The sequence below is a fragment of the Giraffa tippelskirchi genome, chromosome 12, assembly GCF_054371585.1.
Source record: "Giraffa tippelskirchi isolate mGirTip1 chromosome 12, T2T-mGirTip1v1.2.pri, whole genome shotgun sequence".
Lineage (NCBI taxonomy): Eukaryota > Metazoa > Chordata > Mammalia > Artiodactyla > Giraffidae > Giraffa > Giraffa tippelskirchi.
The window spans coordinates 149,460,083-149,487,861 of record NC_137286.1 but is presented as its reverse complement, the minus strand read 5'-3'; the positions used below and the strand labels follow the sequence as shown (position 1 = coordinate 149,487,861).

Genomic DNA, 27,779 nt, shown 5'->3' with positions numbered 1-27,779 from the left:
CCCGGTCGTCCTCAGCCCGGGCGCGCCGCCATGCCGGCCCGGGGCTCGCGCTCCGGCGCACACACCGCCTCCGGAACCAACGCGCGCGGAAGGCGGGGCCGGGGGCGCGGGGTCGGGGCCGGACCGCGGCCCGGAAGTGACGTGCGGCGGCGGTGGCGGCGGCGGTGGCGGCGGCGGGCGCGACCATGGCGCACATCACCATCAACCAGTACCTGCAGCAGGTAAGCTTCCCGGCCTGCGGGCCGCCTGCCGACTGCCCGCCCGCTGCCTTTTCCCGTGCGCTGCAGCGGGAGCCTGGAGGGTCTTTTCGCCGGCTGCCCCCGCGCCGTCGGTCACCAGACGGCAGGCAGACCCGGTGTGTGTCCCGGGGGCCGCGCCCTCGGTGTAGGGGCGGTGGGAGCCGAGGACGGAGACAGCCGGAGTCCGCCTGCGAGCGGGCTTGCGTCCTTCGGTAACTGTGTCTCTCAGGGCTGTGTCCACACAGCCTGTAAACGCAGGAGCGCAGCGTGAACACAGGCATCGACGGATTCAAAGCCTACAGTCTTTGCTGGAAGCCGGGCTTCCCTGATAGCTCAGACGGTAAAGAATCCACCTGCAATGCAGGAGACCGAGGTTCGATCCCTGGGTCGGGAAGGTCCCTTGGATGAAGGGAATGGCAGCCCATTCCAGTATTCTTGCTTGGAGAATCCCATGGACAGAGGGGTCTGGTAGGCTACAGTCCATGGGGTCGCCAAGACTAGCACACAACTGACGCAGTCTCTCCTCTGAGATATGCTAATTCGCAGAGCTAGAACCCTGGTAATAGGATTAAGGAAAGGGGAGGGGGCGTGGACTTTAAAAAATATCTGAAGACTGCCAGGACTTAGTGAGTAAAGGTGTGTGGTTGGGGCACCCGGAGGAACCAAGAATCATTTCCAGGTTTCTAGCTTGACAGCAGATGAGCAGAACCAATTTGGAAGGAAAAATAAATTATTCTGGACGTGTTGTGCCCAAGGTATCAGTTGACAACCAGGCAAAGGTATCTAGTTGGCAGTTGAATATAGTATAACAAGATTGGAACCATTAGCTTAATGGTTAATGGTTCATTGAGAAAACTAGTTAAAACGAGAATCATGAAAATACAAATAGATGCTTTTGTTTTAACTTAAAGCTTAAATGTAATGTAAATAATGTAAACGAATGTAAATAATATATTCGTCTGCAGTCTTCTGGTTGAGGCCTAAGACTTTTTCTTTAAGGATATGTCTACCTTGGCCTTATCTTTGCAGAGTTAACATTTTTCAATATCAGTTTTTATATAAAGTTCAACAAGAACACAGACATTTGAAAACCAACGTGGATATAGAACCTCTCTAGAAGTTTATGCTTTTTTATACCTTATCTTTTGTATATAAATGTTGTATTTTCTGTACATTTTTTTATTTCTCACAGTTTTCTTGGCCATACCTAACTGCAGAGTTGGGGGAGGTAGCTTGCTACCATCACTTTTCCTAGGAGGTCGATCCATTACAAACCCCATTTCACAGAGCAAGTTAAGTGACTCTCTAGGGTCACTGGGCAAGTAGGTGATACATTCAGACCAGGGATCCTGGCCCCAGAGTCCATGCTCTGACACCAGGCTCACTGTCTCTGTTAGCCCAGGTTTCAACCATTTCCTGTCTGAGTCAGAACCTGCCTATTCCTTTGCTTCCAAAGTTTATTGTATCTTGAATTTCAGTGACCCTGTCAGCTTGGACTTAATTCACACCTTTGCAGCCTCCTTGGCCAGGACCACCTGTGGACAAGTCGTATGTCTTGCATTTCCTGTGGTCTCTGATAACTTCCATTGGCTTTTGGGTCTGGGGTTTGATTTCACCTTCGTAAGCTCGTAGAAGGCAATGGCAACCCACTCCAGTACTCTTGCTTGGAGAATCCCATGGACTGAGGAGCCTGGCGGGCCGTGGACCGTGGGGTCGTGGAGAGTCGGACACGACTGAAGTGACTGAGCGCGCTGAGCACAGGCCCGTTGGGTCTCTGGTTAGCGTCTTGGATGCTGGCAGAACAAAGCAGCTCCTGCCAGTTTTGAGCATATGTGATTTTCAAGCTTGTTTTGCTTTTTCATAAGCTGCATAAGTGGATTTTCAAATGTTTATTAGTATGACTGAGTAAACTGGACTAATTAACCCTCTTTAATAAGCAAATAATAGACCACTGGCTGATTCCGCTTTTTCATTGTTTTTAATGGTAAGTCACCTGTTTGCCTCCAGAAGATCTCATTTTGAAACACAGTGATGATTTGCTCACTGTGGAAGTTACTGATTATGTCTCCACTCCTTTCAAAGTAGGGAAAGTGGTGCAGTGTGTTGTCTAGGTTCTATTGGGGTTAAGTTTCACTTTCCACTTAACAGCTCTTCTCTTTCCAAATGCTTCAGGTCTATGAAGCAATTGACACCAGAGATGGGGCGTCCCTTGCCGAGCTGGTGTCTTTCAAACATCCTCATGTTGCCAACCCACGGCTTCAGGTAGGTGGGGGGTCACACAGATGTCTGAGAGGTTCACTGGGTCACCATCTTCCTAGTTTAGGGTGTGAGTGGGAAGAATACTGTTGCCGCTCCTGTTTGAAAATCGCCAAGTTCCTTCACAATTTACCTAATTTCAGTTCATTTATTGAGCGTTAATTGAGCACCGTGTGTCAGAGCCCGGGCTGAGGTTTGTGCTTGTCTTCCTGCCTGTAATTGCCGCAGGACTCTCCCGGGCTCAGAGAAGCGCAGCCGGGTGGCGAGGTGATCGGCAGAGAGGCGGTGGGCTCGGGCTCTGGCAGGCCTATCTGTCCCTGAAGCCCACAGCTGTCTGGTGGTGCTGCCGGGGAGGTTTTGCGCCTGTGGCCGTGCAGGCTGACCTGGGCCCGTAGAGCCTGCAGCATTTCCTGGCTGGCTCTTTGTGCCAATGTCTGCCAGCCCCTGCTCTCAAGTGTGAGCATCCTCGATTCAGATGCTGGATGGTATCCCAGTAGAAGCTTCGGTGGAAAGCGCTGTTGGAACCTTGTTGAAGTGATGCCGACTTCCTCATCGATTGCCGTCACGTATCGGAATGTGTTCTATCCGGGAGCTAAACTTTTCTTTTGAAAGAAAGTGCCTGGAGTCTTGGTGGGTCCTAGGTTTGGCTTGCTGGCAGGTAGCCCCATATGTGACCTGAGGCTGATCCCTTCGTCACAAAACCCCACCTAACCTTCCATCAGCGGCTCCCTTTACTGGCGGGCTTCGTCCACTCAGTCATTTCATCAGAGACTGTGGAGCGGTGACCTTTCCCGTGTCGTCATCGCCCCTCTCACTTTTACTGACATAGACATGCAAGTATAGTTACGGTGCCAGAGTCGACTCCCTGAGTCCCTTTCTTGTTGTGTAAGCCATCCTGTCACACATTATCTAAAATCTGGCCGCTGAGAGGAGAGGGCAGGTGACAGGTGAGTGTCTGCCATCTGCCAGGACTGCTGAGTGGGCAGTCTGTAAGCAGGAGGTGAGGACCCCCCCATCTCCCCTCCCCCCAGGCATCGTCTCCAGCTCCTTCGACCTCACATGACCTACCTACCTTTGTTAGGCACATAGTAGCTGCTTAATAAATACACAGAGACATCTGTGAGCCTGCCTAGAGTGCTTCCTGACCTGCGGTAGACAAAGCAGGCCATGTTCATCTCCTGTGTGCAGGTCGGGGTTGATAGACATGTATGGAGGTAATGAACCTTTTTTTGAATTGCTGAAGTGTGAAGGGCTTCTGTCAACTATAAAGTGTAAATTCTCTTGAAACAAAGGTTTATCTGAATCTCTTTCTTCTCATTGCATTCTTTCTGTCCCAGTTAATTTTCTTTTTACTGTTTCTCTTATTGGCATGCAGATGGCCTCTCCAGAAGAGAAGTGTCAGCAAGTCTTGGAGCCCCCTTATGATGAAATGTTTGCAGCTCACTTAAGGTAAGCCATGGGTGAGGTAGGAAAACAAGCAAGTCTGGAGGGTGCTGTCTTGATTAGGGGTTTTTACACCATCTTGAAGCATTGAAAAATTTCCTTTGAAAAAGTAGAAAAGTATGTTTGTAATTGCACTTTGGTAAAACCTGTGAAAATCTTGTGAAGTTTAAAATACTTTAAAATTGAATAAACGTGTCTATCTCAGGGACCATGTGTGTTTTAAAAGTTAGTGAAATGGTGATCATGTGTCTCTGTGTCTTCTGTGTGATGCTCGAAGAAGCATTTGATACTCATTCCACTGGCTGTGTGGTGGTCCTTTATTCGGGAGGGTGTGGAGCCCACTGTCGACGTGCGTTTTTCGTGGAAACGCCCAGTTTTTAACCTCTTTGCCTTGAACTGGAGAAGAAACGGGATCAGAGCGGAGCAAATGAAAGTTTGCTTTTTATTTACGTGTCACGTCTGCTGTTTTCACCTCTGAAGCCTCGACTCAGGCCGAGCCGTGAGTCCTAAAGCGTGTGGTCTGGACTGTCCTCCTGCTGACCCGCTCCGCCAGTGTCTCCGGCAGAGACTGCAGGGGCGGAGCAGATTTGGCCCCCCTGAGAGCTCTGGAAGAGTTGGAGTGCCACTGTGCTCCTGAAGCATCTTCCTAGATCTGTGCCGTGTGCGATGGGGCTCGGGCTTAGGGAGGTGCTGACTGATACTGACGCTGCCAGCAGGCATCTGGGTGCAGCATCCTTGCCCACTGATGCCCAGGAAGGGCCACTGGCATGTTAATAGCGGAACCTCTGCAGCTCAGCTTCTCCTTCTGGGATTTGAAAGACTTCCTTTTACACCCAGCGGTCTCCTGTGAACTTCTTTGTGACCTGCGAGCAGGAGCTCCGGCTTCGCTCCGGGCCAGTGGAGAGCAGGGCGTTTGTGGCGGCCGTGAGCCGGGCAGCCGCGTGGCGCGCGCCCAGGTCTCCGCGCCCTGCCCCTGCCCTCAGTGCCCGCTGCTCCCTCTGCAGGTGCACGCATGCGGTGGGGAACCACGACTTCGTCGAGGCGTACAAGTGCCAGACCGTCATCGTCCAATATCTTTTGTCGTGTGTTACTGTTCAGTGTGTGGCAGATGCGGCGGGTTACCTGGGGGGTGAGATCTCGAAACTCAGACCAGTTTGAGTCACACCTTTAATTAGGGAGAATTAAAACCTTTGCAAGAGAAATTCATTTAGCTGTTCCACTCAGGTACTTAAATTTAGTATGAACTTTCACACTGGTGTCCAGTCATTTATGTAGTAGGGAAGAACGTTGGTTATGATTAAGAGTTTTATTTAATTCAATTGTGAAGAATAGTGTTTGGTTGCCTTTAAAGCGATTGCGTGTAGTTAAGTGGTGAGTTAGTCCCCTTGTGGAAACGGAAGGACTCCCAGATGCAGATGGGCCCGGGGAGGAGGGAGCCCTCTGGGGCCCTGGCCAGGCCGGCCCCGGCTCTCATCACTTCAGGGATGTCTCCTGGCTGCAGCTGTGGCCGGGGGTGTTCTAGGGCTTGTGTGCATCTCCAGACTTCAGTTGATTTTTTTTTTTTTGCCTCACTGCATGGTTTGTGGGATCTTAGTTTCCTGACCAGGGATGGAACCCAGGTCCCGGCAGTGAAGGTACCGAGTCCTAACCACTGGACTGCCAGGGAACTGCCCCCCAGGCGCTTACTTTTCCGTCACCCTGTTTAGTGTGCACAGAGGAGAACTGGCTGCTGACCAGCTGAGCCTCGTTTGAATTAAAGAATTTCGTAATCAACGAAACAGACTTTATACTAGGGATTCTAGCCACATTGTATGTAACTTATGATGGTTGGGACTCAGAGAAACCAAATAAAATGTGTGAAATTGCCAATTTAAAAAATCTTCAAACACTAGTGTTGTTTTTACTTTGGGGAAAAGATGTGTGAAATCGGTGTATTTACTTATCCCGAATGACACTCAGGCGTCTGTAATGTGGCTTAAGTGTTTTCTTCCCTTCGAGAACCTACTGCTGCGGTATGTAACCTTCTGAGTGGTCAGCTGGAGCCCTTACAGTTCATCGTGTTGTTCATCATCCTTTGACTTGTAGCATCACCTGAACGTTTTATGTAGGACCTTCCTTAACATAGTACATCATTCCTACGAGCATTTCAGGCCCACAAAGAAGAAAACTGGTAAGTATGAACAGAAAGAGCTGGAAATGAGCAAATGGCTTTTTTCTTTATCAGAAGCAGAAGTTTCTAACAGATTTACTCTAAATAAGTATGTGTTGTGTTTTCTGTGTTGGTATTTGATATTGTGTGTTGACATAGGATGATATCAACACAGATACTGGAATTTTAATAGCCAGTGTAAACTTATATGGCAGGTCAGCCAGATTATTTCCAATGTTTTTCTGTAAATATGAAGTATTATTTCAGCCATTCCATGCCCTCAGATATCTATTAAATACTACTTTTTTTCCTTTGTCAATTTTGATCTTCCTTGGGCTTCCTTGGTGGCTCAGCTGGTGAAGAATCCACCTGCAATGTGGGAAACCTGGGTTTGAACCCTGGGTTGGGAAGATCCCTTGGAGGAGGGAGCGGCTACCCACTCCAGTATTCTGGCCTGGAGAAGTCCTTGGGGTTGCAAAGAGTCGGATATGACTGAGCAACTTTCACTTTCACTTTTTGGTTTTAAACGTGGATGAAAGCTGTAGATCAAGCACAGTTCATTGGGAGACAGATACAGAGTATTTGGGCTTAAACGGTCTTAGGGTCTATTTAAAGTCTTGGTAAATACTGAAATTTTGTTTATACTAAAGTAACTGGAGGCCTACAGATACCTTTTACAAAAAAAAGTTTTGACTGAAGATCTGTCTCACACATGAAACTGACACTGCTGGCTAGATTTTAGAAGTCTCTGGATGACATCTGTCTGTTCCATACCTTGGGCCCTGTTAGGAGATCATTCTGAACCACGCGTCTGTTTTCATGGAGCCGTTTAGGTGGTGCTGGGGCTGAGGGGAAGCAGAATTCCTGGCCCAGCGTGGGGTGGGGGCAGTCAGGGCTGAGCCCCTGGCCTCTGGGGAGGCTGGGTCAGCGGGTGCGGAGCTCTTCTGGCCAGATGCACAGACCAGGAGGGGCTGCGGCTCCTGGAAGGAAGGGGAGGGGGGACCGCGGCAGCCACGGGGCCGTGGGGGTGGGGACCTCCATTCCGGGTGGGGGCCCTGGGTGTCCCCAGCTCTGGTGAGCGAACCTCTGACCTCAAGAGCCTCACACACAGTTCTTTTTGCCCCATAGGGCTCTGCCTGTCATGTATGCAGTGGCCCTGGACCTTCGAATATTTGCCAATAATGTAAGTTCGGTTTCTGTCTCTGTTGTTTTAAACCCAAACTCACAATACCTGTTGCTTAATTTCATGTCGCTCTTCCCACAAGTTTTGAGGGATGCGTGGGGTCGGGACACACCTGGTGCAAAGAGCAACAAAGGAGGAGCGGCTCGGCTCACCGAGGAGGGCCCGTCCTCGCCTGCTGTGAGGACGGCCCGGCGCCACGGCGCTGTGGGCTTGCGGAGAGCCGGGGGCCTCTCTGCTGTGAGGAGGCAGAGGCCTAGACTTGACGCATCCACTTCCCTGGGTGGCACATCAACCAGTCTGGGAGCAGCAGTTCTTAACTCTGGTGCTCACATCCCTTTACCATTTCAAAGGCTGTCACTAACTTCTGGTTCTGGGCAAGTACCAGAAGTTCTGCCTCCTGGGCGTGGGCACGCGTTTCCTCTCCCTGCTGCTGGGAGCTGTAAGGCTGGTGAGGCTCTGAGAGGCGGGAAGGGCAGGGCAGCGCATTCCCTGCGTGTCCTTCTTGGCTTCTGGGCGTCCTGGATCCAGGAACAGCCGGCCGGGTCCCGGATGGGATTCTCCGCTAGCCGTCGTGTGGTGAAACCCCCAGAGCAAGTGCTGAAACAGACGTCTCTACAAAGAAATGGAAAACGTAAAACAGCCTCAGATGGAAGCCGTGGAACCGAAGTAACTTACACAGAGCCATAAGGGCGCCGAAAGCTTCTGCTTGTGTAGTTTACGTCAATCCTTAGTGTATTTACGGACCTAAAGCAATAGACCTCTTATACGGCAACATCACTGGCTCCTAAGTAGAAGGCGCCCCTCGGATTCTCGCATCTGTTCCTGTGTTCACTCGGCGGGGTATCGTTCTGGTTGAGTGTGAAGCAGTCTGGCTTCACGCAGACGTGGGTGGAAGCGGGAGGCCTGTTCTGATAGCCTTTCCAGGTGATGGCTGACGTCCTTGTCTGAGCGGCACCTTTTCAGGCTCCAGGAGTGGTTTTTACTGTTGGTCACAGTGTGGCCTCTGAGTCTGGCAGTGTGACCTCCGACCCCAGCAGTGCGGATGGATCTTCCTTCCCTGCAGGATTTTGTGACGTCTGACGCTGATCATCTGGAAACATTTCAATCACTGAGCTGCTCAGACATTCCAAATGTTGACGTATTTCATTATGTAAAAAATGAAAACCAGGAAAACTCGACATTTGTTAGTATCTCCAGTGACCCCCTGAGAGACATCTTGAAGTAATGAAAAGGTGCCAAGCTCTCGGTGGTCAGTACACGTTTTCCAAAATTCTAAGTTTTCCTTGAAAGTGCATGTGTGTCATTGGCACGTGCTGTCAGTGTTTCCTGGGGGGACAGGCCCGTCTCCTTCATTTTCTGGAGACTCGTGCGGGCCGGTGGCCCACGCTGGCCGGCCAGGCTCTGCAGCTCTCTGTTCCCCGTCCAGCTTGCAGCCCCAACAGTGGCCCTGGAGCTTTACCTTAAAAAAGAGACTTGCTGCGTGCGTGCTTCCTGCTTCATCACAAGGAACAGTAAAACCACGTGTGTACTCAAGGACCAAGACTCACTGACATGGTCACTGCATCGCCCCAGACTCGGAAGTGAAGCTCGCTGTGCTGGTCGTTGGAGGGGGGACGCGGGCCTGCGTGTTGAGGACACAGTGGCTGAGCTGCGGTGGGGCCACGGGCAAGGTGCCCACAGTGCCACCTGCTGCCTTCTCTGGACTGTCCCTCCGTGTCGTCTGCGAGACAGATCAGGGGGTCTGTGCCAAGTAAGAAAAGGCTTCTTAGCAGCACGTGGCTTGGGGAACGCAGCTTAAGAACTCGGTGACCAGCACACTGGTTTGAACTGGTTGAAGAGCGGTTTGGCTTGTCGGAGGCTGGAACGAGCAGCAGGCCCTGCGGTCCTGAGGAGCACGGCCCGGAGGGCCCCGAGCCGGGGGCCGCCCCTCGGTTGTACGTGTTTGCTTCTGGCTGTGTGGTGAGTTTCTTTCTAACCGAAGAAGCCAGAGGAGATGAAAAGTGAAGGCTTTTACTTCCTGTCAGGCAGACCAGCAGCTGGTGAAGAAGGGGAAGAGCAAGGTGGGGGACATGCTGGAGAAGGCGGCTGAGCTGCTGATGGGCTGCTTCCGCGTCTGCGCCAGCGACACGTGAGTCCAGGGCGGGCAGCCTCAGCTGTTACCCCACGGCCATGGTCGTTTCTGCTTTAAATAGTCCGTTGCTTGGTAAGGGATAAGAGAGAAGAACCCTCTTTCGTGCATGGCGCACATGGGGCACCGCGCCTCTGGGCCCACACGGCAGGCACGCTGGGTCTCCCGCTTTCTCAAATTCCTGTGCTGTGTCTCAGTGGTTCATGATGTTGTAATGACAAGAGAAAGTACTTTAGCCACGTGTCACAAATGCTTGATACCAGTCCGCTCTTACACAGCATCACTGCAGACCCAGCGGTTTTCATCTGCTGCCCCCAGATGCTCAGCCGGGGTCAGAACTCCTGGGGCCGCGTCTCCAGGTTCACCTGTCAGAGGAGACGCCTTCCTTTGTAGCGTTACATTCTTTCATGAATTTGACTTGAACTATGGGGTTTTATCTCAGGATGTGAATTCGTTTTGGAAGTTTGCTTTGTGATTTGTACATAAAATTTTTGTTTCCTATGTAACCTTTAAAACATTTTTTCCCCTGCAGTCGTGCTGGTATAGAGGATTCCAAGAAGTGGGGAATGCTGTTTCTGGTGAATCAGTTATTCAAGATTTATTTTAAGGTAAACTCTGCTTGAATTCTGCTTGTCTTCCCAGAGAGCGTTTCTGTCCGTTGTCAGCCGGCCTGCCAGGCCTGGCTTGAGGGTCAGTCCCACTGGCCACACACAGTCCTGGGGGCTGGTGCTGGTTGAGGACCTCTGGGTGCAAGGACTGTTGCAGTGCTCCACACGCGTCCTCTGTGTTCACCTCCACCCTCTGAGGCTCCAGGGGGCCAAGTGCTGGCACCTCACACAGGTCTGGGTGTGACGATGGTGTGGTCGGTAGGGAGCATGTCTGGTCAGCCCCCTCTGAAGGTGGGCGTTGCCCTGTGGCCTGGTCTGGGTGGAGCGGCGGTGTGCTATGTCCTTAGTGAGCCTTCAATTCTCATCATGTGAACCCACCTCAGGAGGCATGTCCTTAGTGACCAGGGGTTGGAGGCTGTCCTGCCTGTTTATCTGGAAGACCGTCTGGAGTAGATTCTTACTTGTTCTAGATCAACAAGCTCCATCTGTGTAAACCGCTCATCAGAGCCATCGACAGCTCAAACCTGAAGGACGACTACAGCACGGCCCAGAGGGTGACCTACAGGTACTACGTGGGGCGCAAGGCCATGTTCGACAGCGACTTCAAGCAAGGTGCGTTGCTGCTGCCAAGCAGCTGGGGGTCCAGAGCACCTGCATGCCTTCTGGTGCGGAGGCGGTCGTGGTGTCCACTGCGTCCAAGCAGTGTTGCTCCAACACCAAGTCGGTTTCATAAAGGAAAATCCCATTTGCATCTCTTGCTCGGCACCAGGTCTATGAGCTGGTCGCCCCTGTGTCCTTTCCTGGGGGAGGAAACCACCCACCTCTGTCCCACGTGTGGGCCATGCTCGGGGCTTCACTGTGGCCTCAGCGGGTCCTGTTGGCACAGGACGTGGGGGTTGGGTAGCTTGTGGCTTGGCTCCAGCCGTGGGGGACGTGCCCTTGCGCTGGTGTCAGCCTCTGTGCCTGTGGCTGGGGGCAGCGGGTCAGTGCCACGTCCGAGCTGCCCGTTCACTAAACCACATTATGTGGTTTGTGTCCTTCGCTTTCTCAAGATCAGGAAGCCGTTTTTTTTTTTTCTGAAAGTTTGGAGTGGCTGGTATGCGGTGGTCCTTTATGACTCTTCTCTTATTCTCAGATCAGACTTTTTAGACTCACTCCCTTGAGAGTTACTCACACGCGAAGCCATGTAATGTCAGGCACCATATGAGACATAGGAGCCTTTTCCCTCCCCATGTCGGCAGCCACAGAGGCTCTGATGGCAGGAGGAGCAGCTTTCATAGCGAGAGCTCTGTTTGCTCTGTTCGCTCTGCTCTCATTCCCGGGGGCTGTACAGGCCAACCTCTCCTTTCCTTTCACAGAGTTTTCAACACATCAGCTCAGTCACTCAGAGTCGTTCTGACTCTCTGCAACCCCATGAACTGCAGCACGCCAGGCTTCCCTGTCCATCACCAACTCCCGGAGCGTGCTTTCAATACGTACAGCTTTTAAAAGAGGACTTTCCTTGGTCGGTCCCCCTACCTTTTTCTTTCCCCTAAAATATGAAGCGTTGGAATAGCTGGACAGTGAGAGGGTTAATCCACAATTGACTCATGGTCAGCCCCGTGTCCTTGGTTACTCTGCATTCGTGATCAGCAGTCACAGACGGAGCAATATCATAGCATTTATCATTGAAAACACCCGTGTGCAGGGCATCTGCCCTGTTCAAGTCAGCTGTACACTCGGTTGAAGTCTCGAAGGCATTGCTTTGCTTCTCCTCTGAATCTTCACTGAGTGCTCTTTTGGATATTTTTGAATAGCTGACCCTGTGGAAAATAATCTGTTAATGTTGATGGTAGACGTTGTCAGCCCTGAAACCTTTGGGCCCTTGTGTAAGGGTGGGTGTAGCGCCAGGCACAGGGCGGGGACTGTGCTGACCGTGTCTGTGGCCGACTCTGCAGCTGAGGAGTACCTGTCCTTTGCTTTTGAGCACTGCCATCGTTCCAGCCAGAAGAACAAAAGAATGGTCCTCATTTACCTGCTTCCTGTGAAGATGCTTCTGGTAAGTGGTCTGTCCAGCTCTCTGGGGGCCTGTCCCCTGCAAGGAGTGTGTAGTCATTTCACAGCGTAGCCCGTGGTGTGTGGTGGGTCTCAGTCTGAGCCACATGTGAGCGCACCCCCAGAATAGAGGAGGAACAAGCCTCAGGTGTGACCCGAACCACTGTCTCCATGACTGACACTTCCAGATCCTTCTAGAAAGGCTTGTCTGTTTTTGTTTCCTTTTTCCTAAAATTACCTCACTCAAAGGTTTAACATACGTAAGACGGGTAAAATAGTGCCTGTTATGTCTGTTACTCCTGAAAGTCTAGAATAGCAGAGCTGGATTAACCAGGAAAGAGAAAGGCCGTTCCAGCCTGTCTGGGTGTCTCACTCGGTCACGGAAAGTGGTTTTTGCTATTTGTGAAAAAAAAAAAAATGACAAGTAACTAGCAAGTTAATTGACTAAAACATTGTCTCAGTGATAGAGCTTCCTTTCCTCCCGTTGAAGTTTCTTAAAAATCTTCAAAGCAGCACAGACACAGTTAACACTCACCGAGCTCTGGGCAGCCTGTGGTGGGAGCAGAGGGTGCCACGCCCTCCCCACGGCCCACCCGACTCTGTGGAACAGCCAGGCTTGGGTTTTCAGCTCGTTGTTCTGGAAGCTGGGTCTGAGTCCCTAAGTCACAGCCTGGTGTTCCTTCGGGGCCACCCGCTCTTGTGATCGCTAGCAAGAACGTTGAGGTCAGGGTCACAGCACACTGTTGGCAGGGCTGTGTTGGTGCCAGGTTTTCTGATTTCTGGACCAGCATTTGTTTTTTTCCAGTTGGCTAGGACGCATTTTTTGTTCAGTTACTTAGGAAGAAAGTCTGAGAAACAAGGGTTAAAAGTTTTTAAAACTTGGTAAAGGTTTTATCAAAGACAGTTCTGTTAGAAATGAGAAGGTTCTTATTCTGGAAAATTGCTCTGTCTCAGGGCCACATGCCAACCATTGCGCTTCTGAGGAAGTACCATCTCATGCAGTTTGCGGAGGTGACCCGAGCTGTGAGGTAGTTGCTTCTCTTCCCTTGGGGACCTCTTAGAATATAAAGTCTCTGCAGAGGCCCACATGTTGCGAGGGAACTAACGGGGTCCTGTCTCCTGTCCTGGGCGGTGTCCTGCCTGCGGCTGCACGTCTCTGATCCAGCGAAGGCAACCTCCTCCTCCTGAATGAGGCCCTGGCCGCGCATGAGACCTTCTTCATCCGCTGTGGCATCTTCCTCATCCTCGAGAAGCTGAAGATCATCACCTACAGGAATCTGTTTAAGAAAGTGTGAGTACAGCCTTCCTTCCTGACTCTGTGGGATGAAGTTGATCTGCAGCCCCCGGCCTTGGTGCTGGTGTTGTCCTGGCGGGGGAGTGCGCAGCTGAGGGAGGGCTCAGGGCTCAGGTGAGGGAGGGGGTGCCCAGGGCCCAGGCGAGGGAGCGCCCGGGTGAGGGAGCGCCCACGGCCTGGGTGAGGGAGTGCCTGTGGCCGGGGTGAGGGAGGGCCCAGGGCCTGGGTGAGGGAGTCCCTGGGTGAGAGAATGCCCGGGTGAGGGAGGGCCCAGGCCCCGGGTGAGGGAGGCCCCGGGTGAGGGAGCACCCAGGGCCCACGTGAGGGAGTGCCCACGGCCTGGGTGAGGGAATGGGGGCAGTAGCGCGGGCTGTGTGAAGAGCGGACTCTGCAGGAGTTCCGACACCAGCCCTGAGCGCCCACCTACACGATGGCAGAGTGTGGCACTGGTGCTTGTTTCCTTTACTTATGACCCACTGACCCTCCCGCCACTCCTGTGCGTCAGGAAGTTACTTTTCTTTGTGGAATTCGGAAGTGGGCTGTTGACCAAGGCCTGGTCCCAGCAGGATCTCAGTCAGACTCCTGGCTGTGCGGAGCACGTCAAGGTTAGCGAGGGCCGCCGGTGAGCAGATCCTGATAGGCCATTGTCAGATGCTTCCCAGCTTGAGGGGTTTTAAACGTGAGAATGAAAGCGTCTGAGATTCAAGGAAATAGTCAAGTGTACTTGTACTGGTGGCTCTTTAAATGGGAAAGTCAAAGTGACACCCAGAAGCTCTTGTTTTCCGAGGCACCTGGCAGGTGGGAGGTGCTGTGTTCCTTCCAAGCAGAGGTTCTCCTGCCGACTCAGTCCTCGCGTCCCGCCCGCAACAGCCTGAGCTCTGTGCCTCTTCCAGGTATTTGTTGCTCAAGACCCACCAGCTGTCCCTGGACGCATTCCTGGTGGCCTTGAAGTTCATGCAGGTGGAGGACGTGGACATCGCCGAGGTCCAGTGCATCCTGGCCAACCTCATCTACATGGTGTGTGGGCTCCATCCAGGCTGGGGAATCTGGTACCCGCCGTGTCCGCAGAGGGCGTGGTGGGGCTGGTGTGTGTGTGTGTGCACACGCACGCGCGTGCTCATTTTCCTTTCAGCGAGCTGACTGCACGATAGCTGAAGTGGTGGGCGGGGGGGCGCTGTGCCCTGGCTCTAGCTCATTCACCCTGACAGCCTTGACCTTCAGAGTCATGAGCCTCCCTCTCTCCTGTCCCTCAGGGTCACATCAAAGGCTACATCTCACACCAACACCAGAAGCTGGTTGTCAGCAAGCAGAACCCTTTCCCCCCACTGTCCACGGTGTGCTGACGGCCCCCGGCCTGGGGACAGGGGCAGGCTGATCCTGGTCCTCCTCCCGCCCGGAGCGTGTGCTCTGCAGCGGAGCCTCTTGGGTCTCGTCCTGGGAATGACCTCTCTGGCGTCACGGCTGACGAATGTCCCCGTCACAAAGGCCTGGGACTTGGCCTTCAGCGCTGCCGCCTCCAGGGCTGCTGGTGACACTCCGGAGGCCACTCCGTCTCCCAGGCAGCTGCTGTTTACTTCTCAAGAGGACTGTTTGTGAGGGCGTCTTTGTAACTGCTTCTATAAAAAAAAGGTGTTTAAATTTATATAGATGGCGTATTCTTTATTGTATTATCCGGGATACATCTAATTTTATGTTAAATTTGAATACTTTGTGTGATCAAAATGTTTGGTTAACTTAATGTTTCTTTTTACAAGCTGAATTTGATTTAAATTTTCCAGGTACTGTAGCTGTTTTTTTTTCCAGATTACACACATTTCCTCTGTTTATGCAAAAACTTACTAAGAAGAAAATTTCATGGACTAGAGTGGCTCATCTTTGTAAAGGTGCTGAGTCTGGAGGGGGCTGTGGCCTTTGCGTGGAGAAGGGCTGCCGTGGGACGTGGACCCCCTCCCTGAGGCCTGCCGGAGGCCTCCTGTCTGGGCCCCTGCATCCACCCCTCCAGCAGCCAGACCTAGCGTCTCGGTTTGCTCAGAAGTCTGCAGCATGTCCTCGGCTTCTCCATGCAGCTCATCTGGAGGGCTCTTCGGGGCTGTGTGACCCACCCTGAAGGCGTGTCTGCCCTGGGCTCTCACCTGGCACTTGGTGGCCTCTCCAGGCTGATGGAGCCGGGTTCCAAGAGCTAGGACCCCAAAGAACCAAGTGGAGCTGGATCCACTCTGAGCCGGTCTCCTGGGCACGTGCAGACTCTGGCGTGGGGATGGGGTGTGCTGGGGGCAGCCTGCCGTGGGTGTCCGGCCATCAGCCTCCCCAGCCCCACCCGTCCCCTGAGCAGGAGAGTGTGGCCTGGGGGAGGCGCAGATGCCGGGCTGGGACAGTCTCTCCGTGTTTCCTGGGGTGCTGTCCTCACAGCGTCACTGCTCCTCAGGGTCGGGCACGGCCTCCAGCTGAGAGCTGCGTCCTCCCTGGAGGGCGACCCTGGGCTGCTGTGAATGTGCCTGGATCTTGTAGTGTGGAAAGCTGGGTGTTCTCAGCACTTTCAGGTGCTTTCTTGACCAGTAAGTAGTGACACTGACAATCAAGGAGTGACCGCGAACGATAACACAAGGTCAGAGTCGCACTTGGCCGAACAACGAAAGACACAGAGCCTCGGGCACGAGTGCCCTGCGTGCCCACTGGTTTGGGAGCCTGTGCAGAGCGGTCGGCCTGGCCTTGAGAACGCTGATGCCAAAGAAGCAGACATCTCTGCCATCTAATCACACTCCCCTTTTCTTGAGTTTTTTTGTTTTGATTTGCTTACCTCATGTGATTTGTAACCATTTTATTAAGTTAACATGATGGATGAGCAGTTTTCATTGTGTCTCAGCTGCCCTGCAGGCCTGCAGCATTCTCAGCGGTGGTCTTTGCGTTCAGTGGAAGTGAAAATGTGAGTCCCTCAGTTGTGTCCGACTCTTTGTGACCCCATGGACTGTAGCCCGCCAGGCTCCTCTGTCCATGAAACTCTCCAGGCAAGAATACTGGAGTGGGTAGCCATTCCCTTCTCCAGGGGATCTTCCCAACCCAGGAGTCCAACCCAGGTCTCTTGTACTGCAGGCAGATTCTTTACTGTCTGAGCCACCAGGGAAGTACAGCCTATAAATACTTCAGGGAGAGTCCTACGTCTGCCTGCGCTGTTTGTTGTAATTTCCAGATAGGGTTTCTACTCCAGCAAATACAGATTTGTATGGCAAATTAATGTCAGCAGCAAGATTGCAGATATTTTTGCAGGATTATTCATGTAAAACCACAGTGCTCCTTTGCTAGATTTCAAATCCTGGGCAGCTGATGACCTTAGACAGTTGGAAAATAATACCGCTGCACTTTGGGAGTTTAAACACAATTCAGATTTTTAAGTCTAACAATTTGAAAACACTCTCTTTAATTTCTGATATATACTTTAACCCCAAAATTAACTTTTTTTGTCCAATCTGTAGATGCACTGGCCCATTTCTCTGAAAGGACCTTGGCAAAAACAGGAAGGCAATGGAAGAACAGTAGACTTTGAAATCCTACCAATTTTCCAGTCAGAAGAATGTATAAATCATAGTTCTAACCCCTTAAAACAATCCTGCCTTCCCCAGCAGTGTGGTCCCTTGTGCATGAGCCTGGGTCCCACCTGCCCTCGAGGCCCCACCCTGGGGTCCCGGGAGCTCAGCCGTGAGCGCCCCTCCATCCTCGGTTAGCCAGACACCTGGCTTAGACATGATGGCGGAAGTGCACACGATGTCCGATGTCCGTCCAGGTGCTCTTGCTATCAGATGGGCGCAGACGGGGCGGGTCCTGTCTCGGGGAGGGGGGCTGCAGTCTGGGTAGGACTCGCTGGTGTGGACGCTGCAGGTTCAGGGGCCGCTCTGCCCTCTTGGGGCCGGCGGGCCCTCCATGCAGAACTGCTCGCCTGCTCCCGCCCCAGACGTGGGCCCCGCACAGGCCCTAGTTCGCCTTCCTCCCCTGTGCTGCCGGGTTCCTGAGCTCCACACCCCCGGTCCTCAGCACAGCTGGGAGGTCGCTGTGCAACTATCCCCGCCCCCCTCAACCCAGAGTCGCGGCTGTTGGATTGAACCCCGGTTCCCCGGCCGGTTCAGGAAAGCACTGTTCAGGGTCCACTTTTATTGTTGGACGCACCTCCCTCCCTCCTGCGGGCTCAGTTCAGACGAGAGGTCCCGGAGGAAGGGCTGTCGGCGCCCACCGCCCACCGTGGTCACCCTGCACCGGTTCCCCATCACGCCCCTGACCCTGGTCGCCTCTCAGACTGACGAGGCCCGGCTGCTGAGTGACTTGCCGGAGCCAGAGCGTGTATCTGGGGACCTTGATGAGCAGGAGCGGCCCGGGCCCCTCAGCGGGCGCGGCGCCCAACAGGCCGGTAAGGAACCAGACGCCCCGGTGCTCCCGGGCCACTGCGCCGCCTGCCACCCACCGCCCCGTGCCGGCCGCCGCACCCCACTCGCAGCCAGTCCGCGTGGTCACCGTGGCATTGAGGACCCGGCCGCACTCCGCGGGCTCCATGTGCGTGACCCGCAGCCGCAGGGGCACCATCTTGCGGCCTCGGAGGGTCCAGCCGCCCAGGACGCCAGGCTGCAGCAGCAGGACACGCTCGGCGAAGTCCGCGTCGGCCGTGCAGACGGGCCGCCCGGCATCAGGGCAGCGCACGGGCCGCGCCAGGTCCAGCAGGGCTACGTCGTTGTGCCCGGTGTCTGCCTCGAACCTCGTGTGCACGTGGACGCCCTGCACGTGCACCTGGAAGTCGGAACCTGGAAGGAGGCGGGGCCGGGGTTCAGGGCGACTCCCTGCACCCCCTCCCCCCACGTCCCCGCCCCGTCCTGCGCCATCACTGCGCCATCTGCCCAGGGAGCCAGAGTACCCCAGGGAGGGGTCTCTCTCACACTCTTCTCTACAAAACCAAGTGAGGCATCTTGGGGGCGCGGCGGGGGCACAGTGAGGGGAAGCTGAAAAGGTCGGAAGAGTAGGAAGATTTAGGAGGAACCTCTCCAAGCGAATCAGACTTGCCTGTTGAGGAGTCATTTTCTAGGCTGATGACCTGTTGACTGAAAAATGTCTGGGGATGGAGGGTAAAATGCATTCAGTATTCATGGGTCCTAGGGAGCACTATGGAGCGGTTCACAACACAGCCCCTGCCCGCAAGGACGGAGGTCTGGGTGCTCCACTTCAGTGTCAAACCAAGTGCCCCTTTCCTCGGCTGCAAATTCCGCATTGCCTGCGTGCTGTGCCCAGAATTCCGCTAGCTAGTCCCGTTGCTTTGACTGTATGAGTGAGCTCACCAGTGGGAAGCTAAACCAAGTCTGTATTTCATTAGAAGCAAGAATTCTAGATTAAAGTGCTTCTTTTTATTTCTACATAGGATAGTTTTTGTTTCCGGTGCCATCTTATAAAACAATGACAAAGTACTCACTTGTTTTCACACTAATGTTTGTGTACAATAGTGAGCATTTTGCTGTTGTCAGCACAAAGTAGTCCTGTATTAGAACACCCCCGCAGAAGTCTTTTCCTTCGGAATTGGTTAGTTTTACCTTTAAAAACCAAAACAGACAAGAACGAGTTAGCCTCCGTTTGCAGCGTTTGGGGAGCACAGTGTCGTGGTTGAGAATGTGGGGTGCACACCCTCCAGCCAGCCCAGCGCACCCACCCTTTACTGAGGCCCCCTCAGCGGGCAGAGCAGGGGTGAGAAGGGGAGAGGTGAGCGATGGATGCGTGGGGTTGGGGGGGCAGTCAGCAAAGGTGCAGTTCGGGGGAGACTGAGCCCCACCCCCGGCTCGCCCCTCACTTGAGCTCCCCTCCCTTGACCCTTCTTCCAGTCCTGGTGGTCACTGAGCTGTGGCTTGGCCAGGCCTCCACACAGCGGCCACGTGCTTCCACCCGCTGGACACTCATGTAAGTGTCAGGGGAGGGAGACGCCGCTCCGCACCTGCACACAGGTGTGCATGCGCATGCGCAGGGGGCCGAGCGCAGCCCGGTTGCCAGAGCAACCTGTAAAGCTTTCTGTCAAATGATGGTCTCTATGGTTACTGAGCACTTGTGATCCACTGGTCCAAGCCTGGATGTGCTGCGAGTCAGAGATGCTGTACACTACATGGCCAAGAGCCAAGACTTAGGTAGAAAGAGGAAACGTAAATATCTCAGTTTTTAAACTATTCATTACATGTTGAAATAATATGTAGATGTATTGAGGTAAGTAAAGCACATCATCAAAATTAATTTCACCTGCTTTCTATGCACGTGGCTGCTAGAAAATTAAAGTCAGGTCTGTGGCCAACGTGGTGTTTCTCCTGACAGGGCTGAGGAAGAACGGGGTGATCTGTATTAGAGGCCTGGGATGCAAGGAAAACGCAAAATGGAGGTAAACCCAAACCCACATTGGTAGTATTACTAAAAATAGTGCTTATTTTATAGAGTTACTAGAAAAGCAAGAAAAGAATAAAATACTGGTCAAAGTAGCAGATGAGTGTAAAGGAAAGTGCTTGAAATAGTTTGGGAGAAGGGTCAACATAATAACTTCGTGTGTTGCATAGTTAAAACATAAGACACTGAAGCTGTGAGCTCAGCATGAGAAAGTGCTTTGAAGTGCAATGTGGAGGTTGTAGGTAGTTCGCCTAAATCAAAAAAAGGAGAGATGACAGACGGGTGAAACGTAACCAAAGATTAAAATGTGTTTCTGTTACCTGCCACGGGAAAGGCAGAAGGTTCTGCTGGCTCCGCTGGGGCCTCTGGCAGCACTCAGAGTCAAGAGTTCCACACGCGCACCTGTCTTCATTGTGGCAGCCACACGGAAAGAAAGGTCAGTGCCTCCCAGGGCAGGCGGCCGGGTGACCGTGGTGCTGACCCTTCCAGCCTGCTCCGTGGTGCCCGTTAGGTTGAGATACTTCATGTATACACAGAGCAGGTGGGATTCCATACCTGCTCTCAGAGATGGGGGGGGTAGGGAAGCCTGGCGGGAGCTGGGAAGCCCCCTCCCCACCCCCCCGACCAGCCACAGCTGGGGAGGTGGGCTTTCAGAGTCTCTGCAGAGGCAGGCCCGGGGGGGAGGCTCACCGTGGGGGAGGCAGGACCTGTGGTCTCGGCCTAGCTTGTGGCCCCTTGCACAGCTGCAAGTGTAGGACTCCGGTCCCGGATGGCAGAAGTGCTGACACCCATCCAGCCTCAGAGGGTGACATTCGTTTTTAGCTAAAAAGAGAAAAAGGGGAACCAGAAATGTTACCCAGGAAATAGCCATTCTGAACTATCCTTTAGTCCATCCTAAAGGAGATCAGTCCTGAGTGTTCATTGGAAGGACTGATGCTGAAACTCCAATACTTTGGCCACCTGATGCGAAGAAGTGACTCATTGGAAAAGACCCTGATGCTGGGAAAGATTGAGGGCAGGAGGAGAAGGGGATGACAGAGGATGAGATGGTTGGATGGCATCACCAACTCAAAGGACGTGAGTTTGAGCAAACTCTGGGAGTTGGTGATGGACAGGGAAGCTTGGTGTGCTGCAGTCCGTGGGGTCGCAAAGAGTCCCAGACGACTGACCGACTGAACTGAACTGAACTGAACCATCCTTGAGCGTGGGGCTCTGGCTTTTCATTCCAGACGCGCTCATGTGAGCGTTTCCATTCGGGGTCAGGAACGAACGGGGGGTGGAGCCCGGTGGGGGCGGGGTAGGGTGTGCGAGCCCCTCACAAGGATCCGCGTTGTCCCTCTGTGGGCTCACTTCCCGCCACGGCAGCCGGACTTCTTAAGGGGCTTCTTCGAGGTGGGGGTCGGGACGGGGAGGGGACGCGTGTGGGGTGAAGCTGGGAACCCTGCTCGGCGCGCTGCACTTGGGGTGCTCTCCCAGCACCGGGCCGAGCTCTCAGGGAGGCCGCTGGAGCAGAGCGCCGGCAGGTTCCGCCTTAATATCTAGGGCCGAGTTCACTTCTGCATGAGGGGTCTCTGGCGGGAATCGGCTTTGCCCCCCTGCCCCGCTCCCCGACGCCCCAACCCGCAACGTTTAAGGGACACCAGGTGATGAAGCTGAGGACGCTCTCGCACCCACGACCCAGAGAGCCGTGCCCTTTTGGGCTAAGCCCCGGACCCGTCACCCAGGAGCCCGGAGAATAGCTAGTGAATGGTCTGAATGTGGGGGCGGGAACAGGGAGAAGAGGAAGGGACCCCACGGGGAAACAGGGCGGCCGTTTACAGGGTGATTCCCAGGGGAGAAGCAGGTTCCCACGGCGTCCTCGTGCTCACCCTCGGGGGCGGGGTCCTGGGGGAGGGGCGGGGTCCCGGGGGAGGAGCTGGGGTCCCGGGGGAGGAGCGGGGTCCCGGGGAGGGGCGGGGTCCCGGAGAGGGGCTGGGGTCCCGGGGGAGGAGCGGGGGTCCCGGGGAGGGGCAGAGTCCGGGGGGGAGGAGCGGAGTCCCGGGGAGGGGCGCGGCCCCGGGGGGAGGAGCGGGGGTCCCGGGGAGGGCCGGAGTCCGGGGGGGAGGGGCGGGGCCCCGGGGAGGGGTGGGGTCCGGGGGAGGGGCGTGGTCTCGGGGGGAGGAGCTTGGGGGTCCCGGGGAGGGGCGGGGTCCCGGGGAAGGGTCGGGGGGGGTCCGGGGAGGGGCGGGGTCCGAGGGGGAAGGGCGGGGTCCGGGGAAGGGCCGGGGGGGGTCCGGGGAGGGGCGGGTCCGGGGAGGGGCGGGTCCGGGGAGGGGCGGGGCCCGGGGAAGGGGCGGGGTACGGGGCGGGGTTTCGAGGGAGGGGAGGGGCCCTGGGAAGGGGCGGGGTCGGGGAGGGGCCGGGGAGGGGCGGGGCTCACCGAAGGCGCAGTTGGGGCCCTCGTAGCCCGGGGCGCAGGTACAGGCGTAGCCGCGGATGAAGTTCTGGCAGGACCCGTTGTTGAGGCAAGGCTGGGAGGCGCACGGGGAGCCGCCTGCGGAGAGGACGCCCCGTGCGAGTGACCTCCTGACGCCCCCGGCCCAGCCGGCCCGCCTGCCCCTCTAGACCCCGTCTCCTTGCCGAGAGGCCTCCTGGAGACTCCCGGTCACCGTGGCCCCCAGACAGCACCCGCAAGCCTTGCCTTCCGCAGCTTAACCGGCTTCTGGCCATCAGCACAGGGCCCACGGGAGCCCCCGGGGGGCGAGCGAGCTTCCCCCTCACCCTGCGGGCCTGGGGCCCTTCCTTTGGGTCCAGGTCCAGGAGCCCAAGGCTGGACACTGGGAATCCTCTGGCCTCGAGTTCTCAGTCCTGGAGAGCGGACTGCCTCCTCCCATCGAAGCCAAAAGCAGAGGAGGCAGCAGGTGGAGGGGACACTCACCCTGGTATGTCCTCCAGAATTCATCCTGTCCGAGTGAACATAAGAGTGTTAGAAATCAAACACCTGTTCTCCACCTTCTCCTGCGGCTGAGCTTGAAGAGAAGAAAATGCTGACTCTGTTCACTTAGTAGGGAAACGCTGGTTGAAACAAAGAATATGAAATTCTCTACATCTACTTAATGACCTCTTTAATATATGTTCCGGGCTTCCCAGGTGGCTCAGTGATAAAGAATCCGCCTGCAATACAGGAGATGCGGGTTTAATCCCTGGGTCAGGAAGATCCCCTGGAGGAGAGCATGGCAACCCACTCCAGTATTCTTGCTGGAAAATCCCGTGGACAGAGGAGCCTGGTGGGCTGCAGTCCATCGAGTCGCAAGGGTAGGACAGGAGTGGCTGAACATCCACAGCAACGTGTGCTCCACGTTCTGTCCAGTGTGTATTTGCTGTGACCCACTTGAGGAAGGGAAAGTGTCAACAGCTGAGACGCAGCACAGACCCCACGGCCTCCCGGGCCCCCTCCTTCCCTCCCAGTCGTCTCCAGGGCCCCACTCCGCAGAGTGCCGGGATGCAGATGTGAGCGATTCACACACACCCTTTTTCTGTTTTATAAGCCAATTCAACAATGATGGACATTTGTAAATTGGGTATGGGAGGTGTTTTCGGGCAGGGCATCTAAAGGTAGGATACTACTCAGGCTTAAAGCCTGGAGGTAAGCGCATGAGCAGGCCGCACGCCATCCCGGCTTCCGATGGCTCGAGTGCGGTTGCAGCATCAGGGGGCGAGCCCAGCTTTCCCTTCACCAGGAAGTCTTCATTTCTCCCAGTTCTATGAAAGATGGTCTATTTCAGAGGAGTTTTCTTATACATGGGCATCCAGGAAAATATATTTTAAAACAGTTAAAAAATATATTAGAGCGAGGCTTCCCTGGTCCCATGGTAAAGAGTCCGCCTGCCGATGCAAAGGACACAGGTTCCATCCCTGGCCCAGGAAGATCCCATGCGCCTCGGAGCACCTAAGCCCGCGAGCACAGGGACTGAGCCCGTGCTCCAGCGCCCTCGGGCCGCAGCTGCGGAGCCCACGAGCCCAGAGCTGTGCTCCTCAAGAGGAGCCACCGCCACGAGAAGCCTGAGCTCCTCAAGGGAGAGGGGCCCACTTGCCACGAGAGAGAAAGCCTGCCGCAGCCGAAAACACATGACTACATAAATAGATCTTAAAATACATGGTGGTTTGGTTGCTAAGTTGTGTCCGACTCTTGGAACTCCACAGACTGTAGCCCACCAGGCTCCTCTGTCCATGGGATTCTCCAGGCAAGAATACTGGAGTGGATTGCCATTCCTTTCTCCAGGGGATCTTCCCGACCCAGGGATCGAACCCAGGTCTCCTGCATTGCAGGCAGATTCTTTACTGACTGAGCTATGAAGGAAGCCCCCTAAAACATGTATATAGATATATTCAAGAAACAGGTCAACATTCGTTCAGAATCAACTTTAAATATTGCTGCCTTGATATGTAAAGCATATTACATATTTTGCTGTTCTGAGAATTCACGCACAAACATTCAGCCCCTCTGTCTACTCCCTGACAAGCCTCTGGTAACAGACTGGCGAGGTCTCGGCCGTGGTCTTTACTGTACATGTCGTCACTTGTGATCCAGGTTGCTGATTATGAGAGATGTTCTTACTGTGGAGGCGTCCCAAGGAGGACTTTTGTGTTGTTGATACATTGAAACCATTTCATCTCTATTAAAAACACTAAATTCTGTCAGAGTCCTGACAGGCTGGGTGGCCTCTCTGAGGAGTCCGGCTACTCTGGGTGCTAGCTTGCTGAGTCTGAGGGAAGAGTTTAGGGGGTTGAGGGGCACTAAGCTGCCATCAGGGCCCCCCATTTACAGGCTGGGGAAGGTGATTTCCCTGCAGTGTCCAATTCCTCTTCTGTACAACTGGGTTAAACCGACCTCCCGCCTACGTGAGTAGGTTACTTATTTGAGTCTCTCTGAGAGAACACGCCCCCAGAGGCAGCAGAGTGGTCGGACGGCGGTGGGTGTGTGGCGGGGATACGCACAGTGGACTCGTCGTGTTCAAACACTTCTCTCGCCTCCTCGTAGACGCAGATCTCCTCGAAGCACTCCTTCTCTAAATGCCCCTCGAAGAGCTCTTCTAAGAGGCAGGAGCCGGCTCGCCTCCATCTGGCCAGAAGTTCGTGCGCTTTCGATGCGGGAAGGAACACTGCGGGGCGAGACAGGGGTGTTGGCGCCTCAGCGCGGCGGGGCTGAGGGCGGAGAGCCAGGCTCTGGGCGATGGGCGGGTGGACCCACGTGGGGCCCTCAGACTGGGAAGACGTTGTCCTCCTGCTCCTGACAGTGGCCCAGCCCTTCACGTGCAGCCAGGTGAGGAGGACGGAGCTTAGAACAGGAGAGCGGGAGCCGAGAGGACGGGGCGGAGAGCAGGCTGTGCGCTCCGGGCAGTCCTCTGCGAGGACGAGAGCCCTCCATTTCTAGCTGGCCACAAGGCTGCATGGCCAGATGCTAAGGTCCATGCAGGTCTCCTGGTGCTAAGGGTGGCCGTGTGACCGAACGCTGGCCACCAAGATGCAAACAGAAGGGCCAAGTTGCAGCTCCTGGGAACCTTCTTGAAAAAAGACAACTGGTGTGGCTCTTGGCCATTTCTTTCTCCCTCCCCGCATCCTGCTGCCTGGGACACAGATGTGATGGCTGAAGCTCTAAGCACCATTCTGGAATATGGGGACCAGGGCCACATCAGGGAGGACTGTGTGGAAACTCCTTATAAGGACTGCGATCATTGGATTTAGGGCTTCCCTGGTGGCTCGGCTGGTAAAGAATCTGCCTGCAATGTGGGAGACCTGGGTTCGATCCCTGGTTTGGGAAGATCCCCTGGAGAAGGGAAAGGCTACCCACTCCAGTATTCTGGCCTGGAGAATTCCATGGACTGTATGTATATAGTCCATGGGGTCGCAGAGTCGGACACGACTGAGCGACTTTCCCTTTCACTAATTGAGGATGATGTGCAAAGACCCTATTTCCAACTAAAGGTCACACTCTGAGGTTCTGAGAGAACATGAAGTTTAGGGGACACTGCACAGATGGTGTCCACAGGTGAGGAAGATGCTTTGAGATGCGGATGTCCTGCCTCCCCAATAGTCTTTAGCCAAATGTTTTCAACATCAGTGAAGTAGTTTCTCCTGAATCAGTTATTACCATTTTACCTGTGAAATAATGACTTTACCAATTCTCCTTCTTTTGTACTTGCTTGTCAGCATTCTGCTGTAAAGGAGAACTGTTCTCCAAATGCTTTGTGTTGATTCATTTGTTTAATGGATTTTAAAGTGAATATACTTTAAAGTGAGTTATTTTATTTTCACTTTATATTTAATGGATTTTATATATTAAAATCCATACTCAATGAATTTTAAGGTGAATATTCAAGCGAATATGCTTCCATTCCAGCAGTCCTACCAGATTCCTTTTCACATTGTGTGAGCGTTGTGATGTCTCTCGTTTCCTCCTCGTATCTTTCTTGCACGTCTCCTGTGTTCCGTGTCTGATTCTGTTCTTTTTCCTGAAGGTTCATGGTTGTCTTGCTTCCTTGTGTGTTTTCCTTTTACCATGTTTGGCCCGTGGGTTGAGACAGGAGCCTGATTTGAGAAAGGCGGTGTCTCCGCCATCGAGGCAGACGGGACATGAGATTGCTGCCGTTTCCAGACCCCAGGCCAACAGCAGTGACTTGGGGGGAGGCTCTCCCCCTTGGGGACCGTGTCTCTTTCCTCCAAGCGGTGAGAAGGGTGGCCTAGGCTGGGCATGGGTCTCCTCCTGGGTCCCCTTGGGCCGTGAGGAGGTTATGACATTTTAATAATATACTTATCTAACCAACAGATCCAGAATACTACTGTTTCAACACACAACAACTGTTAAAAAAACTAAATCTGCCTTCTGATTTTTGTGCTGCAGCTCTGCAATCGGGTGTGTTTTGAGCTCCCAGCAACCTGACTTTGGCCTCCAGGTGGGGGGTGGGCACCGTGGCCGCATGGGCGGCAGGGGTCCAGGGTCCCCTGTCTGGGTCGCTGGTTTGGGTTCAGAGGTATAGCAAGGTTGAGGAGGGGGATGGGGCCCCGGACAGGGGGTGTGGAGGGGCTGGGGTCCCCTCCAAGCTCCCCAGAAGCTGTGCCCCATCCTGTCCTGAGCCCCAGACCTGGCGGCTAGCTCTGTCTGGGCCCCTGGGGACCCCGAAGAACATGGTTACTTTCAACATACTCGTCACGAATAGCAAAGAGACCAGGAGCTGGGCACAGACTACACTGGCCCTGCCGGGGCCCCTCAGCTCCCAGACAAAGCCCCTGAGTGCCCACCCACTGCCCGAGCGCACCTACCTGGGGGCCGGGCGGCGTGCGGGGTGAGGAGGGAGAGGAGCCCGAGGACAGCGAGCAGCGGCAGGATGCAGCCGGCCATGGTTAGCCCGCGGCCAAAGTCCCCGCCGGCTCCACGGGCAGGGCGGCCACGTGGGGGCAGGGAGCCGGCCCCGCAGAGAGAGGCTGCCCTCAGAGGACACTGCGTCAGTGCGTTCAGGGTCCTGCGTGCAGGCTCCACTCCCGCCTCTCTCTGTTTAAAGCAGAGAGGGAAAACGACGGAGAAATGGGAGCCCAAGGCAGGGGGACGCGGCGCTGGCTCGTGGGGGCGGAAGTGGGAGCACGTCAGTGTTCCGGCGAGGATGTGGGGGGCAGGCTGGGGGGTGTCACCTCTCCCTAGTGCTGAGAGTGACAGCAGAGAAGATGGCACAGAGCCCGGGGCCGTTTAGGACAAGCCGGTCACAGGCTCTGCCTCGGGAGAGACCTGAGCACAGCGAGGCGGGGACCGCGCCCCCTGGGGAGGGGTTAAGGCAGACCCTCGGGGGCCTCACGACGTCCACAGTCAAGGGCAGGGGAGCCCACCACCGCCTCCCGGGGAGAGCAGCTTCCCTGGGGCGCCAAGTGCCACGTGCGGACACTCGCTGAGGACCACGCTCAGCACCACGAGGGGAGCAGGACGCTGACTGTCCCAGGGGACAGCAGACGCACGCCGCACACTCACAGGGCGGTCAGCCCGGAGTCCACCAGGGACACTGCCTCCATCTGTCCCTGTCGCTGGGT

The 27,779-nt window shown here is 54.7% G+C and overlaps 2 protein-coding genes across 11 annotated transcripts; one reads left to right on the top strand and one right to left on the bottom strand.

Annotated features, from left to right (window-relative positions):
• Window positions 1-138: 138 nt before the first annotated feature.
• On the top strand, window positions 139-14,976 carry PCID2 (PCI domain containing 2). Of its 10 annotated transcripts, none has more exons than XM_081551551.1 (14): window positions 139-221; window positions 2,412-2,501; window positions 3,871-3,944; window positions 4,943-5,003; window positions 6,064-6,108; window positions 7,216-7,270; window positions 9,295-9,398; window positions 9,931-10,006; window positions 10,477-10,618; window positions 11,944-12,044; window positions 12,995-13,068; window positions 13,206-13,331; window positions 14,228-14,351; window positions 14,588-14,976. In XM_081551551.1, exons 4-14 carry the CDS (start codon window positions 4,951-4,953, stop codon window positions 14,675-14,677), a joined length of 990 nt encoding a protein of 329 aa, XP_081407677.1. In that variant the 5' UTR covers window positions 139-221; window positions 2,412-2,501; window positions 3,871-3,944; window positions 4,943-4,950; the 3' UTR covers window positions 14,678-14,976. The 10 variants fall into 10 exon arrangements, with proteins under 10 accessions (XP_081407677.1, XP_081407676.1, XP_081407670.1 ...); XM_081551550.1 differs by having other exon boundaries at window positions 14,228-14,355; XM_081551544.1 differs by having other exon boundaries at window positions 4,943-5,008; window positions 6,067-6,108.
• Window positions 14,977-17,458: 2,482 nt separating this feature from the next.
• PROZ (protein Z, vitamin K dependent plasma glycoprotein) lies at window positions 17,459-27,102 on the bottom strand. The gene is made up of 8 exons (XM_081547305.1): window positions 27,020-27,102; window positions 24,702-25,041; window positions 22,642-22,666; window positions 22,144-22,257; window positions 20,415-20,546; window positions 20,045-20,130; window positions 18,778-18,895; window positions 17,459-18,118 (listed from the first exon to the last, which is right to left on the bottom strand). Exons 1-8 carry the CDS (start codon window positions 27,100-27,102, stop codon window positions 17,517-17,519), a joined length of 1,500 nt encoding a protein of 499 aa, XP_081403431.1. The 3' UTR covers window positions 17,459-17,516.
• Window positions 27,103-27,779: the final 677 nt, after the last annotated feature.

Excerpts from the sequence above, each read along its gene's own strand:
- PCID2 (XM_081551543.1), top strand. The coding sequence starts at position 186 with ATGGCGCACATCACCATCAACCAGTACCTGCAGCAG. Across the intron at positions 3,945-4,942 it reads ATGTTTGCAGCTCACTTAAG|GTGCACGCATGCGGTGGGGA; the intron begins GTAAGCCATGGG and ends CTCCCTCTGCAG. Across the intron at positions 10,007-10,476 it reads TATTCAAGATTTATTTTAAG|ATCAACAAGCTCCATCTGTG; the intron begins GTAAACTCTGCT and ends TACTTGTTCTAG.
- PROZ (XM_081547305.1), bottom strand. The coding sequence starts at position 27,102 with ATGGCCGGCTGCATCCTGCCGCTGCTCGCTGTCCTCGGGCTCCTCTCC. Across the intron at positions 20,131-20,414 it reads CAGGTCCTGCCTCCCCCACG|ACAGGTGCGCGTGTGGAACT; the intron begins GTGAGCCTCCCC and ends GCCACAATGAAG. Across the intron at positions 18,896-20,044 it reads TTCTGCCTTTCCCGTGGCAG|GTAAAACTAACCAATTCCGA; the intron begins GTAACAGAAACA and ends TGGTTTTTAAAG.